The sequence below is a fragment of the Alternaria rosae genome, assembly GCF_020736505.1.
Source record: "Alternaria rosae strain MPI-PUGE-AT-0040 chromosome Unknown BKA58scaffold_8, whole genome shotgun sequence".
Classification (NCBI taxonomy): Eukaryota; Fungi; Ascomycota; class Dothideomycetes; order Pleosporales; family Pleosporaceae; genus Alternaria; species Alternaria rosae.
The window spans coordinates 1543052-1562690 of record NW_025763577.1 but is presented as its reverse complement, the minus strand read 5'-3'; the positions used below and the strand labels follow the sequence as shown (position 1 = coordinate 1562690).

The window sequence follows — 19639 nt, the reverse complement described above, 5'->3', positions numbered from 1 at the left end:
TTCTACGCGCTGATCGCGGCAAGAGGTGGATATGCGCATGGCCATGGTGTTTCTTGCATTGTGCGCTCTAGCCGTCATCGGGCTTTACGACGGGACATCCCTCCGCCAGGAAGTCTCGCTAAAGACGGATCAGATAACTTTAATCAGCACGTGCGACGGGGAAGCACAAGCAGAGCGGCCGGTAAGCCTTAATGGAGAAGGTCTGGTTGTCGTCGGTGGCGTGAGGGTTTTTCTCGTCGTAGTGTGGGTCTTGCGTACTAGTTTTGCGCCCTGTAATTTAGCGTTGCGAAGCATGTGGTAGTGCTTCAGTGACAGCCGAGGAATTGGCATAGCCATGGTGCGCTTCCTCCAACTGCTTGGTATCAAAGTATGTTGTATGCGTGACTGACGATCTCTGAACCGCAAAGCTGGGCATCGAGAGTGGATCGTTCAATCCCCGTGGTTAATGGGCGATAATGCTACCAAGTTCGTGCCTTTGGGTCGAATTGTTCGCTGCAGCTGTCAAACGTTACCAAAACCTTCTGTTTCTAAGTTTACATCTTGACTGGCAGACGGTCTAGATCCTTCCCCACTGCTCGATCATCCAAACGACACTACACTAAGTTGACGAACCGCTCAATATGGGCTTCGTAGTCCTCCCCGCTCTGGTGCCAGACATTAGCGCGGTGTACAATGTGTACTTTGCAGCCTTCAAGGACAGCGCAGTCACACGCGCGCTGTTTCCTTCGGCTACCGAGAAAGATCTGACAGACTCAACTTCCGAATTTCGGTAAGTGCCGGTCATTGAATCGCGTATACTGTCGGACGTGTGGACTGACTAGGAGAAGACAGGCTCACACCGGCCATGTCTCGGAGTACTGGAAGACGAGTGCAACGCAATACACCCTGAAGTGTGTCGACACCGAAACTAACAAGATCGTTGGCATGGCGCTTCTCGATGTGTACATCACGCCTAGTGATTGGAAGAGAGGCGAGATTGGATGGCTGGAGGGAAAGGAGCGCGAACGAGCCGAGGCACTTGTGAAGCCGCTTTGGGACGCAAGAGAGAAGCTCTGGCTTAATGAGAGATACATTTACTGCCACGTCATGGCCGTGCACCCGGACTACCAACGGAGGGCCATTGGCGAGTTGCTATTCAAGTATGAGATGGACATTTGCCGGCAGACTGGGTTGCCCATGTACATAGAGAGCTCGAAGGAGGGCATCAAGCTTTACGAGAAGATGGGAAGCAGAAGACTGAAAGAGAAGCTGGTGCACAAGTCGGAAGACATTACTCCGGAGAAGACCAACGGCGCGAGGGAAGACCAAGAGCTTCCGTTGTTCGTCTGGTTGCCGGAAGGCGGAGAAAAGCGACTACCAAAGTCTGTGGAGCTGGCGTGAAAATGACATGGTGGAAAGCGATATAAAGATATATATTACGAACAAATCTATCCAAGCATTTGGTGGAGAGCGTTAACGCGGTAACTCTCACTACGTTGCACAAGTTCTTCGTGACGTCCTTGGTCCACTACTTTACCTGCCTCAACCAAAAAGATCACATCGGCCCTAGCAATCGTCCTCAATCGATGCGCGATCGCGATAACGGTCACACCGTGACCCTTGACGGCCCGTTCAAGGCCTTGCTCCAAGGCCTTCTCACTCTCCGCATCCAATGCGCTCGTACTCTCGTCCAATAACAGCAACTTGGGCTTACGCACAAGAGCTCGAGCAATGGACAAACGTTGACGCTGGCCGCCAGATAGCTGGTTGCCCTTGGAGCCACATTCGGTTTCATAGCCTTGGGGAAGATCGATGATGGTGTCATGTATGTTGGCCAACTTGCAGGCTTCTTGAATCTCTTCGTCGGATGGTGTGTGCCCAGGTCTTGCTCCTAATCCAATGTTGAACTTGATGCTTCCTTGGAAGAGAATGTTCTCTTGTGGTACATAGGCAATGTCATCGCGGAAGGACGCGCCGTGGTGCCGAGAGATATCGAGGCCGTTGATAGAGATGCTACCGGAGGAAGGAGAGTAGAATCGTTCGAGAAGGGCCAGAACAGTGCTTTTACCTGCCCCAGATGGTCCAACCAAGGCGCAGAATTGACCCGGCTGGATGGTTAAGGAAAGAGATGTCAAAACCGGGACACCGGGACGTGCTGGATACGAAAAGCCGACATCTCGGAAGACGACCTTCGCGCCGCCTTGTGTAGTAGCTGGAATCGGAGATTCAGCTAGTGCCTCGACATCGTCCTGATTCTTTTCCAAGAGACTGGGGTCATTGTGGTGCCCCGTAGGAGGTGTATCCTTGCCCAATTCGATGAGTCCGCAAATGCGCGACATGGCGCTCTTGGCCTTGGAAATCTCAGGTGCTAGGGTGAATAGCTGACCCCATAGTTGTGCGGATACAAGCATGGCGATAAGAATGACGAAGAACTCAGTTTGGGTATACCTGCCTTCGATGATGTTCTTTGTGCCCCACCAGTAGGCGAAAGCGTAAATGAAGGTACCACAAGAGTTAGCGACGGCCAACCAAACGTTGGTCTTGAAACTCTGCTTGACCATTTCCTTGCGTGGAGCCTTCAGCGATCGCCGGTAGGTTTGTATAATCTCCTCTTCGATAGAGAGTGCGTGTACAGTCTTGATGTTAGAGACAGCTTCGATGGTAACGCCGATGGAAGAGCTGAAAGCTCCAGCGTGCTTTACGGCGAATTTGCCAATAGCACGCAACTGCATGAAACCAGCGCCCAAGAGCAGCGGTACGATGACGAGGCAGACGATTGCGATTCTCCATGCGAGGATGTGAGAGAGGATGATGGCGGCTATGAAGTTGACAATGACGGAGAAGAGTGCACCAATGATGGAGCCGCTGAAGCCCGCTAAAGATTGGCCGTCCTTCGTGATGAATTCAAGTAGCACAGTTGGGCTCCTTGACTCAGACTCATGCCATTGCAGCGGCTGTTGGAGTAGCGTGTGGAGAGACAGGTTGCGGACCTTGTAGATCAATCGTTCCGATAAGAGACCGAACGACGCCCAACTGATGAAATTGGCGAGGAAGGCGATGCAGGCAAGCATGAACCACATCCCCGATAGCAGTTCACCTCTAGATCGAACATACTCGGGGGAGTTGCACGGAGACATGGTACCCATGATGTTACCGAATAGAAGACCCGATCCGCAGTACTGGCCACCCACTACCAGTGCTGCTAAGAAAGCCAGCATCACGAGAAGTAAGTACGGTCGCGTCAAGGGAAGCATTGTCTTTCTGATAGAGCCCGCAATGACGATACCCTTAGTATGCTCGACAGCTTCTGTAGCCTTGGCGTCGTTCGCTGGTACGGCATCAGGCTCCTGCGCACTCAGCGCCAACTTCTCATTGGTAATAGAATCGGCATCGCGGGAGTCCAGACTGGTCCTTGAGCTGGTCGCGCCCTCGTCAGTTTTGACGGTTTGGAGGCGAACCATGTCTGCGTATGACCCTTCCAAGTCCATGAGTTGATCGTGAGTTCCTTGTTCGATGATGTCACCCTTCTTCATGACGATGATCTTCGCTGCAGCCCTGATAGTGGACAGTCGATGAGCAATCGAGATCACTGTCCGGCCGCGGGAAGCCCGCTCGATAGCAGCTTGGATGCGCTGCTCACTAGCTGAATCTAGAGCAGCGGTGGCTTCGTCGAGAATCAATATACGAGGATCGCGGACCAGAGCTCGGGCGAGAGCAATACGCTGCTTCTGTCCACCGCTGACAAGACTGCCACTTGAGCCGACCGAGGTCGCGAATCCGAATTCCAGGCGATCAATGAAGATGGCAACATCGGCAAGGTCTGCAGCTTCTTTCACCAATTGAACGATTTCCGCAACCTCTGGGCCAGCCTTCTCGGCGACCTTGGCAAGATCCTGGCCGCCCCTGACGTCTTCGGCAACTTGAGCAAGAACTCCGCTCAGCAGGGTCTTCTCCAGATGGGCATGAGGCGGACTGTTGACGAGACCGAGAGCAATGTTCTCCAAGATGGAGCGATCAAGAAGTGATGGTTCTTGCTGGACGAGGCTGATGAAACCTCGGAGAGACTTGATGTTGATGTCTCTGACGTTGCGACCGTCCAGAAGTACATCGCCAGATTCCGGATCATAGAATCGGCTGATAAGACTAGCGACTGTGGACTTGCCGCTTCCTGAAAGACCCACGATAGCAGTCAGTGTACCTGAATTGGATGGTCAGCACAATTACTTCCTTTTTGTACCATATATGTGACGTACCGGCTTCGCATATCAAAGAAATACCGTTCAGCACGGGATGATCAGGCCTTGAACTATAAGTGAATGCAACGTTGCGGAACTCAACAGTTCCATCTACATGAGTAGGCTTTTCCGCGGATGACGAGGTGTTGTCGATGGTGGGTTGAGTCTCGATATCCTTGCGCAAGCGCTCGAAAGCTGAGATCGCCCCGCCAAACAATGGCAGCATGGGCGCGATCTGACTGAGAACGATGGCACCTAGCATCCGAAGTTAGCGTTGGAAAACTCAAACGATTGGTAAGATACTGACCATCGAGCAGAATGAACGTGACGGTGTAGATCTCTCCGATAGTCGCACTGCCTTTGCCCTCTAGAGAGTCTGCGATCCTGCGACTACCCTGCCAGTAACCTAAAGCGCTGGCCGAGAAGGCGATGAAGTAGAGCAGACCAGCCTGGACCGCAGCGGTCGTGGCCTTCTTGATACCTGCCTCACGAGCGTCGCTCAAATGGCCCTCAAACTTTTCCTCGAGCCTGGCATTCGCACCCAGCGCATGCACGAGGCCTACATGGCTGAGAGCTTCAGACGCGATGGCGCTAGCAGACCCAAAGCAATTGCCGACCTTGGCAGCATACTTGCCAAAAAAGTGACCGCCAACCACTGCCATGAGCAAGAATGCAGGGACTAAGGAGACGAGCATGCCAGCAATTTCGGCATTCTTGATGAAGCCAACGATGTAGGCCGTGACACAAAAGGAGAGACAAGTCAATGCAACGCCAACCTTTTCGCCGGTACCACTCTCGATTGCCTGGATGTCGCCATTGAGTCGAGAAGACACTTCTCCGGCCTGTAGGTTGTCGAAGAAGGCCATGTCCTGCCGCAACAAGTTTCGGAGGTAACGGTCTCGGATGCGCTGAGCTAGGCGCTGCGATGCCAAGTTCCAGCATACAAGATGTGTGTAGATGCAAGTGAAGCTGCCACAAGCGATGTAGACGAGCAACAGGATCTTGGGCGTGATGTCGGCTTCTTCAGATCTGTTGGAGCTGCCACTGCGATTGTTGCATGTTGCAACGTTGATCTCATCGACCAATTGACCGAAAACGATTCCGATCAGTGGGAATGGCACGCCTGCTGCAATGGCAGCTATTGCGCCCACGAAAACCAATATCTTGTCGAGCCATGTCGGGTCTGCGTAGAAGAGGAGGTGAAGAAAACCAAAGAATCGCCTGATAGAGGCCCCTGAGGGCTTACTGAACGGCATTGAGCCTGCGTGATGGGTTCAGAAGCTCAAGAAGGAGTATCTCGCGCCGTATGCAGTGGTAAAGCTGCGCGAACACGCCTGCATGAGGTTCACCCGGGCGCTATGGCCCCGCCAGGAGGCAATGGCCAAGATCGACATGGTGCAGCAGCAGGGTCAACTGCTAGCACAACGTGAAGAGGCATAGCGTCACGTGAAGAAGGATGCGTGGTGGAAAGTAGTGTGGGCCGGTGTGGTTCGTGTGTGGAGGCTTCAGGACGTGTCACCGAGTCACTTGCATTGGGGTCTGTGCTCGACTTGCATCAGATTAGATAAAATTTTGCACCATCTAGCGCCTAACCCTTGGAACCCAGAACCCACAGCTGCGCGCCATCATCCTGCTCTATATCCTAGCCTGGACCTGTAGTCCGGCGCCATCCCGTACTTCAGATGACCCTGTCGCTACCTTGCGCACGATCTCGCCAGCCATCAAGGCAATGTCCTTGGCCAATGCACGTCCGCCCTCTGACTTTGAGGACACCAGCCACAGCCGGCAGCCCTCCGCGACGGCGCCACGCTTGAACTGCACCTCCTCCAGGCTCTCTCCCTTTGACCGGCAGCCCAGGATGAGCGTATCGATGCTCTGGAATAGCGCAATGTTTGAAACGGGACTTGCTGCAGTATCCCTGATGATGAAGTCGGATTGTGAGCACGCGGCAGCAGCATCCTTTCCGATGATGACGCGCAATCTGAATTCGCCCTTGGACTGGACTATCTTCTCATACGCGCGCATGTAAATTGTTTGGACGAGCTCTGATGCTTCTGTGACGGAAGCTGGTTGAGCACTAGTCGGCTTCGCCCAGATGGAGCAAAGCTGGGCCTGGGACGGCTTGGTATCGTCGAGAACCGTCAACGGAGCCAGCGATTCGTCCTCTGTGACTACGGTAATGTTTCCTAAACGCGGGCACGATAGCAGATCGTCCAGTACCTCGGCAGTCTTTTCGCCAGATCCAACGAGAGATACGTTGAGTCGTGGCTCATTGGCGCCTCGCAGTTCGTTGCGCCTGCTGGGGTAGTCGTCCATGGAGATAATTCGTTGCCCGGACAGGAAGTCAACGTTTGGCAATGGCTGCGCAGCTGGACTGTTCGCTCTTGAGGGGGAAGGGGCGACAACACTCCTTGCGCGCACTACGTATGTCTTGCCTGTGCCGTCCTTTACGGCCACTTTCCAGCTTTGCACAGCATCTGCCTCTACCTCTGGCGCTACACCAACAACTTCGCTGCCATAGCGGACCTCGTCTTTGAAGTGCTCGGCGCTCCACCTCATGTAGTCTGCGAACTCTTCGCGTAGAGGGTTGAGCCGGTCAGAGTTTGCGAATTCGACGAGACGCTTACGAGCGAGCAGATAGTTGACATAGCTGAAAGCGGTTCTCGGATTGCGGAGGGTTGCCAGGTCGTACATGAACGGGCTTTCCATTCGCGTTCTCGAGATGTTGGATGTCGATTCCCATGAGAAAGACTTCTTCTTCTCGACGAAAAGCATTTTGGATGGCGTCTTGGACTCGCGATTGGCGATGGCTGTGGCGAGTTGAGCTGCGCCAAAGCCGACGCAGACAAGGTCGTAATATGGCGATGAGTCTGCCATAGGTGCGGCAGTCGTTGCGTCAATCGCTCTTCTCTCGGTTGAAGTCATGATGGAAGGATGTTTGGTTGATCTAAAGCAAGTATCGATTGTCGCCCTCTAGATTTGTACAGCAAGAAGGTGTTTCGGCGCTAAGAAATATAGTATCACAGCGACATAACACGATTGCACAGCTCAGGCACAATTTGCAGACCCCGCGCACTGGCCATCATCAAGGTATACTGATGCCCACGCTCGAAACAACGATGTCACCGATGGTTAGCGTCGCCGGCACATAATGCGCGATACATTTTCGTCCACTGACGCCGACGTGCATGGGTTTGTGGAAGCTAGACTCAGGCCCACATGGGGTGGATCAGCCACCAAATCGGAGCTTCCCTCACGCCACCTCTTGACCACAACCCTGTGACCAGATTTCCTTGCCGAAGAATGGGTAACAAATCCCTCTAAGCCTGCGTAATGCAGTGGGCTAAGCTATACCGGATATTAGGAACGACCTCGGTTAAACATTCACGCATCGTATTCTGAGCATCTTGACAGACTTCAAGCATCAGGGTTATAGCTTCTCGTCCATTGCTGTCGCATACTCAACTGTATCTTCAGTTTCTTCTTCATCTTTCTCAATCATCTTTCAGCACCATGGCGCAGCAAGCTAAGCCGAATACTGCGCAGGAACCGCTCGTTCTCAAGCTTCCTCACCCGTACCTTACGGCATACACTGTCGTGAACGTGGCACCTGGAGGCCAGCCTGCTTGCTATCAAGTTCAGCTTTCTTCAACAAACGATACCGGCAAATGCATCGATCCACCCACAACTCTGCATAACGGGACTGTCACATTCAGCGACGTTGGCACTTTGAGCCAAGATGCTGTACCGCCGATGGGAGATAACAGTTCTTGGGCTCGGGCTCGAAGATCACCATATGTGACAGTTACGTGGACCCAAGATCGTCCATCTGTCCCACAGCTCTGGCTCATCGCCTACGCGTTGGTCTCGCTGCATCCTCTAATTGAGAACTTCCGCGTGCTATTGTCAGGGAAGGACTCTCAAGCATTAGCCCAAGAGCTATACGCCACTGGTTTGTTTCACTCGCATCCAAAGGGTTCCAACGCATCGGCACCTCACGATGGCCATCTCCTCTTCCGCGGAACATTCTGGCAGGGCGCGGCATCTCCATTCGGTGCTCGACCAGTCTGGGCACCCCATCTCGACGCCTCAGGAAAGCCGATCGATAGGCGATATCCTCCCTTCCCATTTCAAAATGCACCATCAACACAGTTCCCGGCGCTCCCACGGCATACGCAGCATCCAGTCCGGGAACCGAAACCCGAACCGGGCTCGATCATCTATAGCCGATGGGTTCCACATTTGAAGGAGCACTTCACAATGGTAGCTCTCGACTACACCAATGACGAGCATCTCCGCCTTTTCAACAAGTGGCAAAACGACCCACGTGTCGCTGCGGGATGGAACGAAACCGGTACCCTGGATCAACACCGCGAATACCTCCGAAAGCTGCATGAGGACCCCCACGTACTCACCATGTTCGCTGCCTTCGACGACATACTATTTGCGTACTTTGAAGTTTATTGGGCGATGGTAAGCCGAAATCGATTCCGATCTCGTACAACCTTTAGACTAACAGATGTCACAGGAGGATCACATGGGTGCTCACTACCAATCTTCGCCTTACGACCGTGGCAGGCACTCACTCGTCGGCGACGTGCGGTTCAGAGGACCATATCGTGTCTCAGCGTGGTGGTCTGGCCTAATGCACTACATGTTCCTGGATGAGCCACGCACCTGGAACCTGGTCGGTGAGCCCGCAGCAACGAGTAGTACTGTGCTAGCATATGACTTCGCCCACGGCTTCCACGTTGAGAAGCTCATGGATCTTCCTCACAAGCGCAGTGCGCTGATGATGGTCAACCGGGAGAAGTTCTTCACGTTGAGCCCATTCACTTGGGATGGAGAGAAGAAGGTTCGCCCAAGCCTGGATGCAGGCGCGAAAGCGAAGTTGTAACCAGATATTACGCGCTCTTTTCCCGATACCATGTAACTATACTAACTTCATTAATATAAATGTGCCCATGTTCATCTTCGACTCAAGGCGTGAGCCATTTCCCTTTCCGATCACTTCGGAACTAGCTTGCGTCCCCCCAAGTACCGCATCCCGGGTTTCGCCTGGAGACGGCTGCAACATTTGTATTATGCATTAGACAGCTTCCGCATCGCTGTCACAAGAGAATTATAACACTACATTCTTCCGGACACTCGTATATCCTACGCTAACCGATGGCACGCACGTCACATATGACATGACCTCACCTCCGCTCCACCCAATGGATGCGGTCTCACCCCGGTCTCTTTACTGCAGCATGCGGATCTGATAATTAGCCGCAATTTTTTTATCTGATCCGTCGGTGCATGGCGCTCAAGCCAGTGCGCACTGCGAGTGGACGGCGGCATGTCTTCGACCGCATTTCACGCGCTCGGATCACGGTCGCTTTGTGGAGAGGTGTGTGGATGCAACACGTAACGGCACTGCAGTGACATGACAGGCCCCCAGCCACAACCTCGAACTGGTAGATCGCTACGCGATGAAAAAATTATCAGATGCACCAGCATGACCCAGGGCGCCTGATGGGGCAGGCCAGAGACACCAGCGGATCAGATAATTTACTGCAGTGTGTTGCCCAGCCGGCTACAAGGCGCTAGAGATCCTTCCCACCTCCACATCCAGCGCCCCATGCCGGACGCCTTACTCGTACTTTCCATCTGATAAAATTTCTTTTGATCTGATAAAAATTTGCTTTGCATTGATGCACGCGGCCTTTACGAGGAGGCCCACCGATGTCGCAGCGCCGGATATTGGCGTGGCCTGTTTAATCTTATCAGATCAATTCGAAAGGCCGATCCTTGTCGGTTACTGCCCCGACAATGGTGGCTTCGCCGCTTGCTGTCATCGGTCCCAACATGGGACGAACTACACCACGGCAACAAGGGACGATCTTTGCCTGCTGCGAGAAAAAATTCTGCCCATCACTTGACGGTCCTTGTTAGACTGGCAGCGGCGTTGCGTCCGGAAGGAGCAGGACTGAGCGAGAAGCCAACGATGTCACGGCTAGTCGATCGAAACGTGAGTGACGGCCCACAAACGCGTCTTTCGAGGGCTCCGGAGACGGCATGTTTGAAGTGCGAGATGAATTGCCCTGTTGGTGCCCTTAGATCCGAGCCATCGGCGAAGCCCCGTCATTATCGCTGCTGCTATCGCTGAGTGCTATGGCCGAAGTTGCTACCTTGAAGGTTCATCGTCGAGTGATTGATTGCCTTTGGGTGTTGTTGTATACTATTGCTTCTTTATCGGTTTCGTTCTACGCCCTTCATCATCTCAGTCGCCAGATCATACCCACCGTTGCGAAATCTTAGTACTGTGATAGCGTTCGGGTCGGTTTCCGCATTCGACCACTATACTTCAAGACGCTGCCTGTGAAGAAGCAAGGTACACACACATCGAAATGGGGGAACTATACGACCAATCTCGGAATGACGCATTACAACGTCTAAACCAAACATTACTTCAAATCGACCCTTACATCCTACCTCCATATCCCAACCTCTCCATCGTCGCGGGACCGTTGGATCCACCACTACTCCAATTAACACTCGCGCAATTACTTCAGCGGCAAGTCGAGTGCTATCCAGACAATGAAGCCGTTGTCATACCTTGGACAGGTGCGCGGTGGACTTACAAGAAGCTATGGGAGGAGTCAAGTTTACTCGCAAGAGCACTACTGAAAGAGGGAGTGCGACCGAGGGATAGGATAGGAATCATGAGCGGGAATTGCGAAAAGTACATTGCGCTCTTCTTTGCGTGTGCGAGGGTAGGCGGCATCTGCGTTACGCTTAACAATACGTATACGGCGACGGAGATGGAGTATGCGCTCAAGCACACCAGTGAGTTGACCTGACGTATAGCATGGGAGAAAGACTGACCATAGCAGAATGCAGAATACTGTTCACCACACCCACGATCGCACGCTTCGACAATGGGCCATTGCTTAAGAAGCTCAGTCAAGACGATATCAGCTCCGCACTACCAGACCTCAAGACTGTATGCCTGATACGCGGCCAACATGACAGCTTCATCTCCTACTCTTCTCTAATCGAAGAGGCCCAATACATCCCCGAGCACATCCTAGATATTTTCGACGGTATAATAAGTCCTTACGATGTTGCGAACCTTCAGTTTACAAGTGGTAGTACTGGCAACCCGAAGGCTGCCATGTTGACGCACCAGTGAGTTCACCATCATGTGTCAGCTGGTGCTTTGCTGACGTTGTCTAGTAACCTGATCAACAACTCCCGCTTCATCGGCGACCGCATGGACCTCACACCAAACGACACCCTCTGCTGCCCACCACCCCTCTTCCACTGCTTCGGTCTCACCCTCGGTCTCCTCGCTTGCCTCACACACGGTGCGAAGATTGTTTTCCCGGCAGAACAATTCGATCCAGTCGCTTGCATGCGCGCTATCGACGATGAGCGGTGCACAGCTCTACACGGAGTACCAGCTATGATGGAATCCATAATGGACGTGCCACGGCCGGAGGGCTGGACGAGTGATCTCAGAACAGGCATCGTGGCGGGAAGTCCGGTGCCGAAGTGGCTGATGGAGCGCATGGTCAACGAGCTCAACATGTCAGACTTCACGTCCTCATATGGGTTGACGGAGGCCAGTCCTACGGTGTTCAACGCACATACAACTGACTCGCTGCATGCGCGATTGACGACTGTCGGAACGGTGTTACCACATGCGCGCGTCAAGATCGTCGACCATCAGGATCGCGTCGTGCCCATCGGCGTCAGAGGCGAACTCTGCGTCGCTGGATACCAGGTCTGTCGTGGATACTGGGAGAATGCTGAGAAGACTGCTGAGCTCATCGTTCGCGACGAATATGGCGAGCCGTGGCTACACACGGGTGATGAAGCGGTCTTAGATGTAGACGGATACTGCACCATCACCGGTCGGTTTAAGGACATCATCATCCGAGGTATGTGTCTCCCTTCCGTCAACACAACCATTGAAGCCTGCATACTAATATAATATCAGGAGGCGAAAACATCTACCCTCTCGAAATCGAAGAACGTCTCGTCGCACACCCATCCATCACGCGCGCGATCGTCGTCGGAGTTTCACACCCGCGCTATGTTGAAGTGCCCGCCGCCTTCCTCCTACACGAGCCCAACACGGATAAACCAGACTTGGCTGAAGTGCAGGGCTGGGTAAGGAAAGTGCTGGGCAGGCATAAGGCGCCTGTGCATATCTTCTGGCTGGGGGAGGACTGCGATGCAGAGGTGCCGTTGACGGGTAGCGGTAAGATCAAGAAGTTTGTGCTGAAAGATGTTGCGGAGGGTTTGTTGAGAACCGCGGAGGGAAGGTAAGCACAATGTCACGTGCGAACGTGCCGCGGATGAAATTTAGCGTGTTATGGTTTCGCGCAAACATCATCGTTCTCATCGCGACTTTATCATCGCCTTCGCGCAATTGCTTCTCTTTCAGCTACACATATTACGAATACTCATTCATACCCTTGCGGTCGCCTTCATATTCGTCTCAAGCCGTTCTCGCTGTCCAGAAATTGACGCTCCTCGGAGTCGCACAATAGACGTCATGGCACCGTCAAAGCTACACCATCGCCAATGCTTCTCTCTGGCTCACGCGACGCACTGGACCAATGATGCGCCAGCTATTACATGAACCCGTCATGATTGTTGACAGTTTAGGCATATACAGCACCATGTGCCTCCACGTGTTTAGCACCTGCGCTTCTCACTTGCCCTTAAGACATGTCGCTGTCTGCCCCTTGTCTCTCCCGTACCTCTCTCCTACGCAACACCGCACGGGTATCCTGCATACGTCTAGCTCCATATAGTAGACTGGCTCCTCGCATCCAGCAAGCCCCAAGATACGTTTTCATCGCACAACGAGCGAATATGGCGACCATGAGCGGCGACGCGTCAGTAGCCACGGCCAAGACCTCGAGCCCACAGCACTTTATGTACACGAGTGGAGAGACGGATCCTGTCTGGATTCACCACTTGCCATACAAGAGCATCCCCAAGTTTCCCAAGCTTAACAGGGACCTCGAGGCGGATGTCTGCATTGTCGGCGCTGGTATCTCTGGTGTCTCAGTTGCCTACGAGCTAGTCACTCGTGGCCTGAATGTTGTTTTGATTGAAGGCCGCGAAGTACTTTCAGGTGAAACTGGGCGTACAAGCGGTCATCTTGCCAATGATCTAGACGATGGCTACACTGCGATTGCGAAGAAGCACGGGGATAAGGGCGCAAAGGCGGCTGCTGAATCACATACCTGGGCGCTCAACCGCGTCGGCGAGATCTCCAAGCAGCTGGGCATCGAGTGCGAATACCGCCATCTTCCCGGCTACGACTTCTCGCAGTACCCCAAAGACTCGAAGGACCATGCTAGCGACATCAAGACTCTCATTGAGGACGGCGACAAGGCTAAGGCGCTTGGTATTCACACGGAATACAAGGAAGGTTTCAAGCTCAGGGGCTGGGAGGGTAGCATCGATCAAACCGACGCCGTTATATACCCACAGCAGGCGACGTTCCATCCCACCAAGTACGTCGTCGGTGTTCTCGACTTCCTCAAGCAGCAGTCAAACTTCTCGTGCTACACCAACACCCGATGCATCGACGTGCAGGAGAAGGGTGTAGAGATCATGGGCATAGGTCACAAGGATGTCTACGTCAAAACAGCCGACGGAAACACCATCAAGTGTGCTGATGCTGTCGAAGCTACCTGTGTCCCGCTTCAGAAACTCTCTGTCATCGCCGAGGAGGAGTACTTCCGTACATACTGTATCGCTATTCGCGTACCCAAAAGTTCAGTCGAGGACGCCCTTGTCTACGATTCGGCCGAAATCTACAAGTACATACGTCTCACCGAGTGCGACGAGAAGGACGACTACATGGTCGTAGGTGGAGGTGACCACAAGGTTGGCCAAGCCGATACTGTCGCACCCTTCAAGGAGCTTGAAGAATGGATACGTGCCCGCTTTCCCCAAGCGACCACCATCGATTACAAGTGGAGCGGTCAAGTCTTTGAGCCAGTCGACCACATGGCCTTCATCGGCAAGAACCAAGGAAACAAGCACATCTACATCATTACAGGTGACTCTGGCAATGGACTGACCCACGGCGTCCTTGCCGGAAAGCTCATCGCAGACTCCATCACCGAGCAGCCCAACTCATGGATCTCCGCCTACGACCCTAAGCGTCTAGCTTCCATCGCAAAGTCAGCAACCAGCATGATCAGTCATGACCTCCAGATCAACGCTCAGTACAAGCGCTTCGCTCAGTCGGATATCAAAGACATCGAAGATCTTGCACCCGGCGAGGGTGGTGTTCTCAACACCAACCCCACCAACCCTCTGGCTGTGTACAAGGATGAGGGTGGGCAGATACATAAGTTCTCCGCCCTGTGCCCGCATCTGAAGGGTGTGGTTTGCTGGAATACGACTGAGAAGAGCTGGGATTGTCCGGTTCATGGGAGCAGATTTAGTAAGGATGGTGTGCAGCTTTGTGGGCCGGCGAAGATGGGTCTTGGGCCTGCGAATGAGAGTGGTGAGAAGATGCAACAGCAGGCTATCAAGGGCTGAGAGTTTTGTGCTATGAGTACCATGCGGCAAGTACATCAAAGATAGTCAATGAATCGAAGAACTTATCTTGAAGTATAACTACGTTGTTGCGCTATGGTGCCATCTATGAAGACTGATACAAACCTAAGCATGAAGTACAGGTCAGGCGGCATGCTGTTTGTATTGAACTTCTATGGGGAAGCGCATAGCCTTGGAGAAGACTGCAAGCTGCTTCTTGTCATGATCAACTGTCTTGCAAACTTGCACCTGCCTCTCATCATTATGACAGAAAGTCATGTTTTCTTTCACTGCTCTTTCACTCTCACCTCCACACATTCTACCACAATAACACACGTCATCACAACAACACGCACTCTCACTTACACGCAATATCCCATATACTCTAGATTCTCTATACGAATCTTACCCTACCGTCCCCGATCATCACCTCCACACTCGCTCTTGCACTCCGCCCGCGCACCCAAAATGGCAACACCCAACCGCAGCCGCGCCCGCAGCTTCCAACGTGTCGACCGCGCGCAAAGCATCCTCTCAGACTCTCAAGCTTCCTTCAACACCCCACGTCCCACACCCCCACCACCACCTACAAGAAGCGGCCGCGGCGTACGCGCGGACAGCACCGTCAGCGATGCGCCCTCTCTCCTCGAACACGACACACCAGGCAAAGCCGCAAAGAAAGAAGCAGCAGCAACAAAGTTATCCGCACACTACCACTTCGCACCCACGGTCCCGAGTCCATTTGCAGGGACACTGGAAGCGAGTCTGGACGCAATACAAGCCTGGGGTCGGATTCACAGCAATAGTGGAACAAAAGGATTACATGGCCTCCTCGACACGCTGTTAAGGCCTGTGGACAACCAAACAGACTGGCCGGCGTTATTCAGCCAGCTTGAAGACAGGCCAGCAGGTCGCTTCCGGTATCTGTGTGAGGAATTACTTTTCCTGGTCACGCGGACGCTGTTGCCGGAGCAGATTGTGCAGAATAGGGCGCTCATGGCGAGGTTGTATGATAGGAAGAAACAGCTTGCTATACGGCTGGTGCTACGGTACGATATGTTGCGCGAGTGGAAGATGGAGCATGGGGCGACGAATCGCGAAATGCCTGTTGCGGTTGCGTCGGAGGCACCGAAGGGGATACCTGCGCCTGATCCGGAACCCGTGACTTTCCCTGCGAAGTTTCCGCGCAGAAGGGCGAGGCTGCCTAATATCGTTGCGACGGTGATTGCGGCGCCGGCGGGAGGGTATGAGACGCATGGTGTGATTGCGAGGATGAAACATCATGTTACGGCTTTGGACGATTATCTCTTGCTGAGGGACGAAGAAGTGGCGGGATTGAGCGGTATCGCGCTGCTAGAGAGGTTGTGGCAGGTCCTACTGCATTGGCAGTGGTTGAGGCAGAACAATGAGCTTTTGGAGGAGATGGAGGTGCATGGGTGGGAGAATTTGGAGGGCAAGGCAGACGAGTCGGAGTGGATTGCTGATGACGTGAAGAAGAGTGCGGCACCTGGGGGTAAGAGGACGAGGGAGAAGGAGGATGAGTAAGGGTTAGGGGTTGAGATGATTGTAGGCCGATAGCTATAATATGACAGGTGCTGCTTAGGAAGACTTGAAGGTAGAGGGGTGCGTTGTGCACTACAAAGCGCCCAATCGGTGGACGCTGCTGTTCTTGCTCCAGCGACGGAACGTCTTGCCTTTCCACCAAAAGAGGATACCGAACGAGCACCAGAGCGTAATAAGAGCTGCGTTAGTCATAATGGGCGAGATGAACCTGCCAACGTTAGCAATGCTCTCCATAATCAGATCCACAAGACTTACCCAGCTTCCTCACTCCATGGCGTAATGAATTTGCCAAACCCGTAACCCCAAAGATTCTTGTTGACGGTGATGGCGACGAACAACGAGCCAGCGACAGGTTTATACGAGTCAACAGCGTACGTGCTGACGATACCCGGTAGAGCTGCAACCTGTATGCCAGCGCATGTGTAACCGATGATGATGACAGCCTCCCAGGGCCATTTACGCTCGTAACCTATCGCGACGACAATGTTGCCGATGAACATGATGACGACATACGGTATCATAGCTGGCAATCGCATCTCTGGCTCACGAATACCATTATTCTTCCTGGTGCTCCTTGCAGACACCCAATCGCTGAGCGGGCCAGCAGTGAAAAGTCCGATAAATGCACCGACCATGACGGCAAAGTTGGTAAAGCCGACAGTCATGGGTTTCATGTTGTATGGTGGTAGGGCGAGGACTTGACTTTGAGTCAGGTTGATGGTGAGGAAGCTCGAGCATGACCAACTGACGACGAAAGCGGCGAATTCGACGATGGGGAAGGCAAACAACTTCCAAGGGATCCAAAGGTCAAGGAAGATGGAACGGAACGGGTGTGCGTTTGGCTGGAAGATCTTCCACTGCCATTTGCTAGGTTTGCCGCGGCCAAGGAAGGGATCACGCCGTGCTGTCTCGGACATCTCTAGGCCAGCGGTGTTCGGTAGGATCGAATTTGCCGTGTTGATGTGCTGGATTTGGTTTGTATCTTTCTCGTTGTCGGAGTTGCTCATGTCTTCCTGGGTAGTCGCTCGTGTCTTCTCTTCTGACGAACTGGCTTTCTTCTGTCCCAAGTGCTCGGGCAATGCGCGCTTGAACCTTGTCTCTGGGAACATGAAGACTACCATCAAGAATGAAAGGCCGAGGATGCCAGTGTTGAGCCACCAGAAGCTACGCCAGCCAACCGTCTCCGTCATCGATCCAGAGACGATGGGGCCGACCATCAGCGAGCCCATGTAGACTACCCAGTATAGGGTGTTCCACTTTCCGCGGTCATGTAAGAAGAAGATGTCGGCGATGATCTCGGGCATGATGGTCTCAGCCGGTCCAGCGCCGATGCCATTGACGATGCATGCGCCCATGAAGGAGTTATACGAGTTGGCCTTGGCGCGCCATATCGAGGTACCGAAGTTGACGAGTTGGGACGCGAGATAAACCGGGCGACGACCGAAGGACGTGCTGATTGGAACCCTAGTGTCACAGATTAGCCTATGATGTCTGAATGATGGTCTATCCGTACTCACCAGATGAAGTTGCTAAAGCCCAGTACCAAGATGCAAACACCAGTGAATTGGACAGCTCCTGCCAGATCGGTATTGAACGCTTCTATCAGTGCCGGAAACATTGGCGCTAGAGCCAGTGGACCAAAACCTTGCGTGAATGTGGCCATTGATGCTGAGATGATGCATGCCATCTTCCAACCGGTGCTCCAATTGAGAGGATCGTCAGGATCATCGCTGGGTTGTGGAACGAGGACTTGGCGGTGTGCTCCTTTAACAAAGTAATGTGAGCCTACATCTGCCATGACCTCCGTGCCGGGAAGGATCTCTGTGTGGAGCTCGGCTTCGAGCTGCCGGCGTTCCTGCATTTCTTAGTACTGGGTGGTATCAATTATGTTGGGAACTTACATCTTCATTATAATCGTGTGCCTCCATTATGGTCAAAGAGACTGGTGTATGAGAGGGGTGATGATCGTGCTCAGATCAAGGATGCAGCGAGGTACTTGTATCGCTTGTTGTATACGACACCGCGCAATTCGCGGGCCTATTCTGACTCAATCTGGAATATCGGTACTATTGCGATTCGACTTCGAAAACCAGCCGGAGTGGAAGTCAAACGTGGCTTGCCATAGAGCGTCAAGACGTCGGTAGGATAGCACCGTGAGCACCTGTCGTGGTTCGGCAATTGTAGTCGGAGCTGAGTCCAAGACAAAAGGTTACTAAAATGTGTAGACAACGGCCGACCGAACCTCCGCTGAGTGTCTGGGTACTTATCGCCCAGCCTACGTTCCAACAGCCAGGTTCTCCGCATCTTCCACACGGGCGTGCGCAAATGAGAGACTTTCGTGCCGTCTCATCGTTCATAGCACATCATCTACGGCGTATATTAGCGCGCATCGTCCAGTCATGAGTCTTGAATGCGTATTAGCCTCTGTTTAGCCCCGGTGCGTCTATACATACCCATGTTCGCAGCGCTGTAATCTCGACCCAGGTTCCGGGATCAGGCGGCAGCGGATGAAATGGGCGGCAAATGTCTTTGCAGCCCGCTCAGCCATGCTGCGCGAGTTTAGGTGATGGAGGAGCTGACTGCACGGATGTTTGGTCGAAAGAGTGTTGGTTCGATGATTGTCAGTGAGGTTTGACGACTTGTGTAACTGCCGAGCCACGCTAATTCGCGCTACGTCACTAGTGCGATGCGGGGAAAATAAGGGGAAGCCGCCACGAGAAGACTAGAACGCCGAGCTTACGACACCAACATTGACAGTCCGACATCACGATATTCGGCCTGTCAATACGCCACTCGACGGGAACCTGCTTTTGTTATCTTCAATCGATATAACCTGTCGCGCAATCATGTCGCGCGTCTCAACATGTTGTATTAGATAACCAACAATTATTTTCGAGGCCCACCAGCCATCAACATCCCTCCCCTTAATCCTACAGTATCCTCGCCCTTCGCACACGAACTGATCGCGAACCCGATCAAAGCATTCGAGGTAGTCTGGATGCGAAGGCCACGTTGACATAATATTGGGGTCTTCGCCTTCGGGATATGGTCCAAACTCCTTCCACCAGTGACATATCCGCTTGCAAAGGCATGCAGGAGGGCTGAGAGGGTTAGTAAATTTAGAACCAAAGTTCAATGCAGGAGACATTGGAAGACCACTTACAGGCGTCGTAGTAGGTAATCAGACAATATTACTTGTTTGGCGGCGGACATGTCGTGGATGATATCGTTGCGTTTATCGTCAAAAATTGCCTCTCACTTGGCGCGAGTGCTAAGCTTGACATGACCAGATATGGATACAACCC

At 53.1% G+C, this 19639-nt stretch overlaps 8 protein-coding genes across 8 annotated transcripts; 5 read left to right on the top strand and 3 right to left on the bottom strand.

The window, feature by feature from the left end:
* The first annotated feature begins 345 nt into the window (after positions 1-345).
* On the top strand, positions 346-1395 carry BKA58DRAFT_366183 (uncharacterized protein). The gene is made up of 2 exons (XM_046168882.1): positions 346-769; positions 828-1395. The coding sequence occupies exons 1-2, from the start codon at positions 621-623 to the stop codon at positions 1378-1380; spliced, it is 702 nt and encodes a 233-aa protein (XP_046022848.1). The 5' UTR covers positions 346-620; the 3' UTR covers positions 1381-1395.
* BKA58DRAFT_344101 (leptomycin B resistance protein pmd1) lies at positions 1396-5700 on the bottom strand. Its single transcript, XM_046168391.1, has 3 exons — positions 4522-5700; positions 4233-4469; positions 1396-4177 (listed from the first exon to the last, which is right to left on the bottom strand). The coding sequence occupies exons 1-3, from the start codon at positions 5468-5470 to the stop codon at positions 1428-1430; spliced, it is 3936 nt and encodes a 1311-aa protein (XP_046022847.1). The 5' UTR covers positions 5471-5700; the 3' UTR covers positions 1396-1427.
* Positions 5701-5757: 57 nt separating this feature from the next.
* Positions 5758-7433, bottom strand: BKA58DRAFT_229523 (L-lysine 6-monooxygenase (NADPH-requiring)-domain-containing protein). Its single transcript, XM_046166448.1, has one exon. The coding sequence runs from the start codon at positions 7137-7139 to the stop codon at positions 5850-5852; it is 1290 nt and encodes a 429-aa protein (XP_046022846.1). The 5' UTR covers positions 7140-7433; the 3' UTR covers positions 5758-5849.
* BKA58DRAFT_229524 (aerobactin siderophore biosynthesis protein iucB) lies at positions 7434-9129 on the top strand. The gene is made up of 2 exons (XM_046166449.1): positions 7434-8687; positions 8743-9129. The coding sequence occupies exons 1-2, from the start codon at positions 7728-7730 to the stop codon at positions 9109-9111; spliced, it is 1329 nt and encodes a 442-aa protein (XP_046022845.1). The 5' UTR covers positions 7434-7727; the 3' UTR covers positions 9112-9129.
* A 1477-nt stretch (positions 9130-10606) lies between these two features.
* Positions 10607-12847, top strand: BKA58DRAFT_461925 (short-chain-fatty-acid-CoA ligase; the record flags this gene model as incomplete). Its single annotated transcript, XM_046174827.1, has 4 exons — positions 10607-11045; positions 11093-11387; positions 11436-12146; positions 12179-12847. 4 exons carry the CDS (start codon positions 10607-10609, stop codon positions 12531-12533), a joined length of 1800 nt encoding a protein of 599 aa, XP_046022844.1. The 3' UTR covers positions 12534-12847.
* A 247-nt stretch (positions 12848-13094) lies between these two features.
* BKA58DRAFT_320496 (FAD dependent oxidoreductase-like protein) lies at positions 13095-14774 on the top strand (the record flags this gene model as incomplete). Its single annotated transcript, XM_046167768.1, has 1 exon — positions 13095-14774. The coding sequence occupies one exon, from the start codon at positions 13095-13097 to the stop codon at positions 14772-14774; it is 1680 nt and encodes a 559-aa protein (XP_046022843.1).
* A 67-nt stretch (positions 14775-14841) lies between these two features.
* Positions 14842-16316, top strand: BKA58DRAFT_461923 (uncharacterized protein; the record flags this gene model as incomplete). The annotated part of the gene is made up of 1 exon (XM_046174826.1): positions 14842-16316. Exon 1 carries the CDS (start codon positions 14868-14870, stop codon positions 16314-16316), a length of 1449 nt encoding a protein of 482 aa, XP_046022842.1. The 5' UTR covers positions 14842-14867.
* On the bottom strand, positions 16303-18406 carry BKA58DRAFT_229475 (major facilitator superfamily domain-containing protein). The gene is made up of 4 exons (XM_046166447.1): positions 18236-18406; positions 17852-18189; positions 16590-17798; positions 16303-16542 (listed from the first exon to the last, which is right to left on the bottom strand). The coding sequence occupies exons 1-4, from the start codon at positions 18260-18262 to the stop codon at positions 16407-16409; spliced, it is 1710 nt and encodes a 569-aa protein (XP_046022841.1). The 5' UTR covers positions 18263-18406; the 3' UTR covers positions 16303-16406.
* Positions 18407-19639: the final 1233 nt, after the last annotated feature.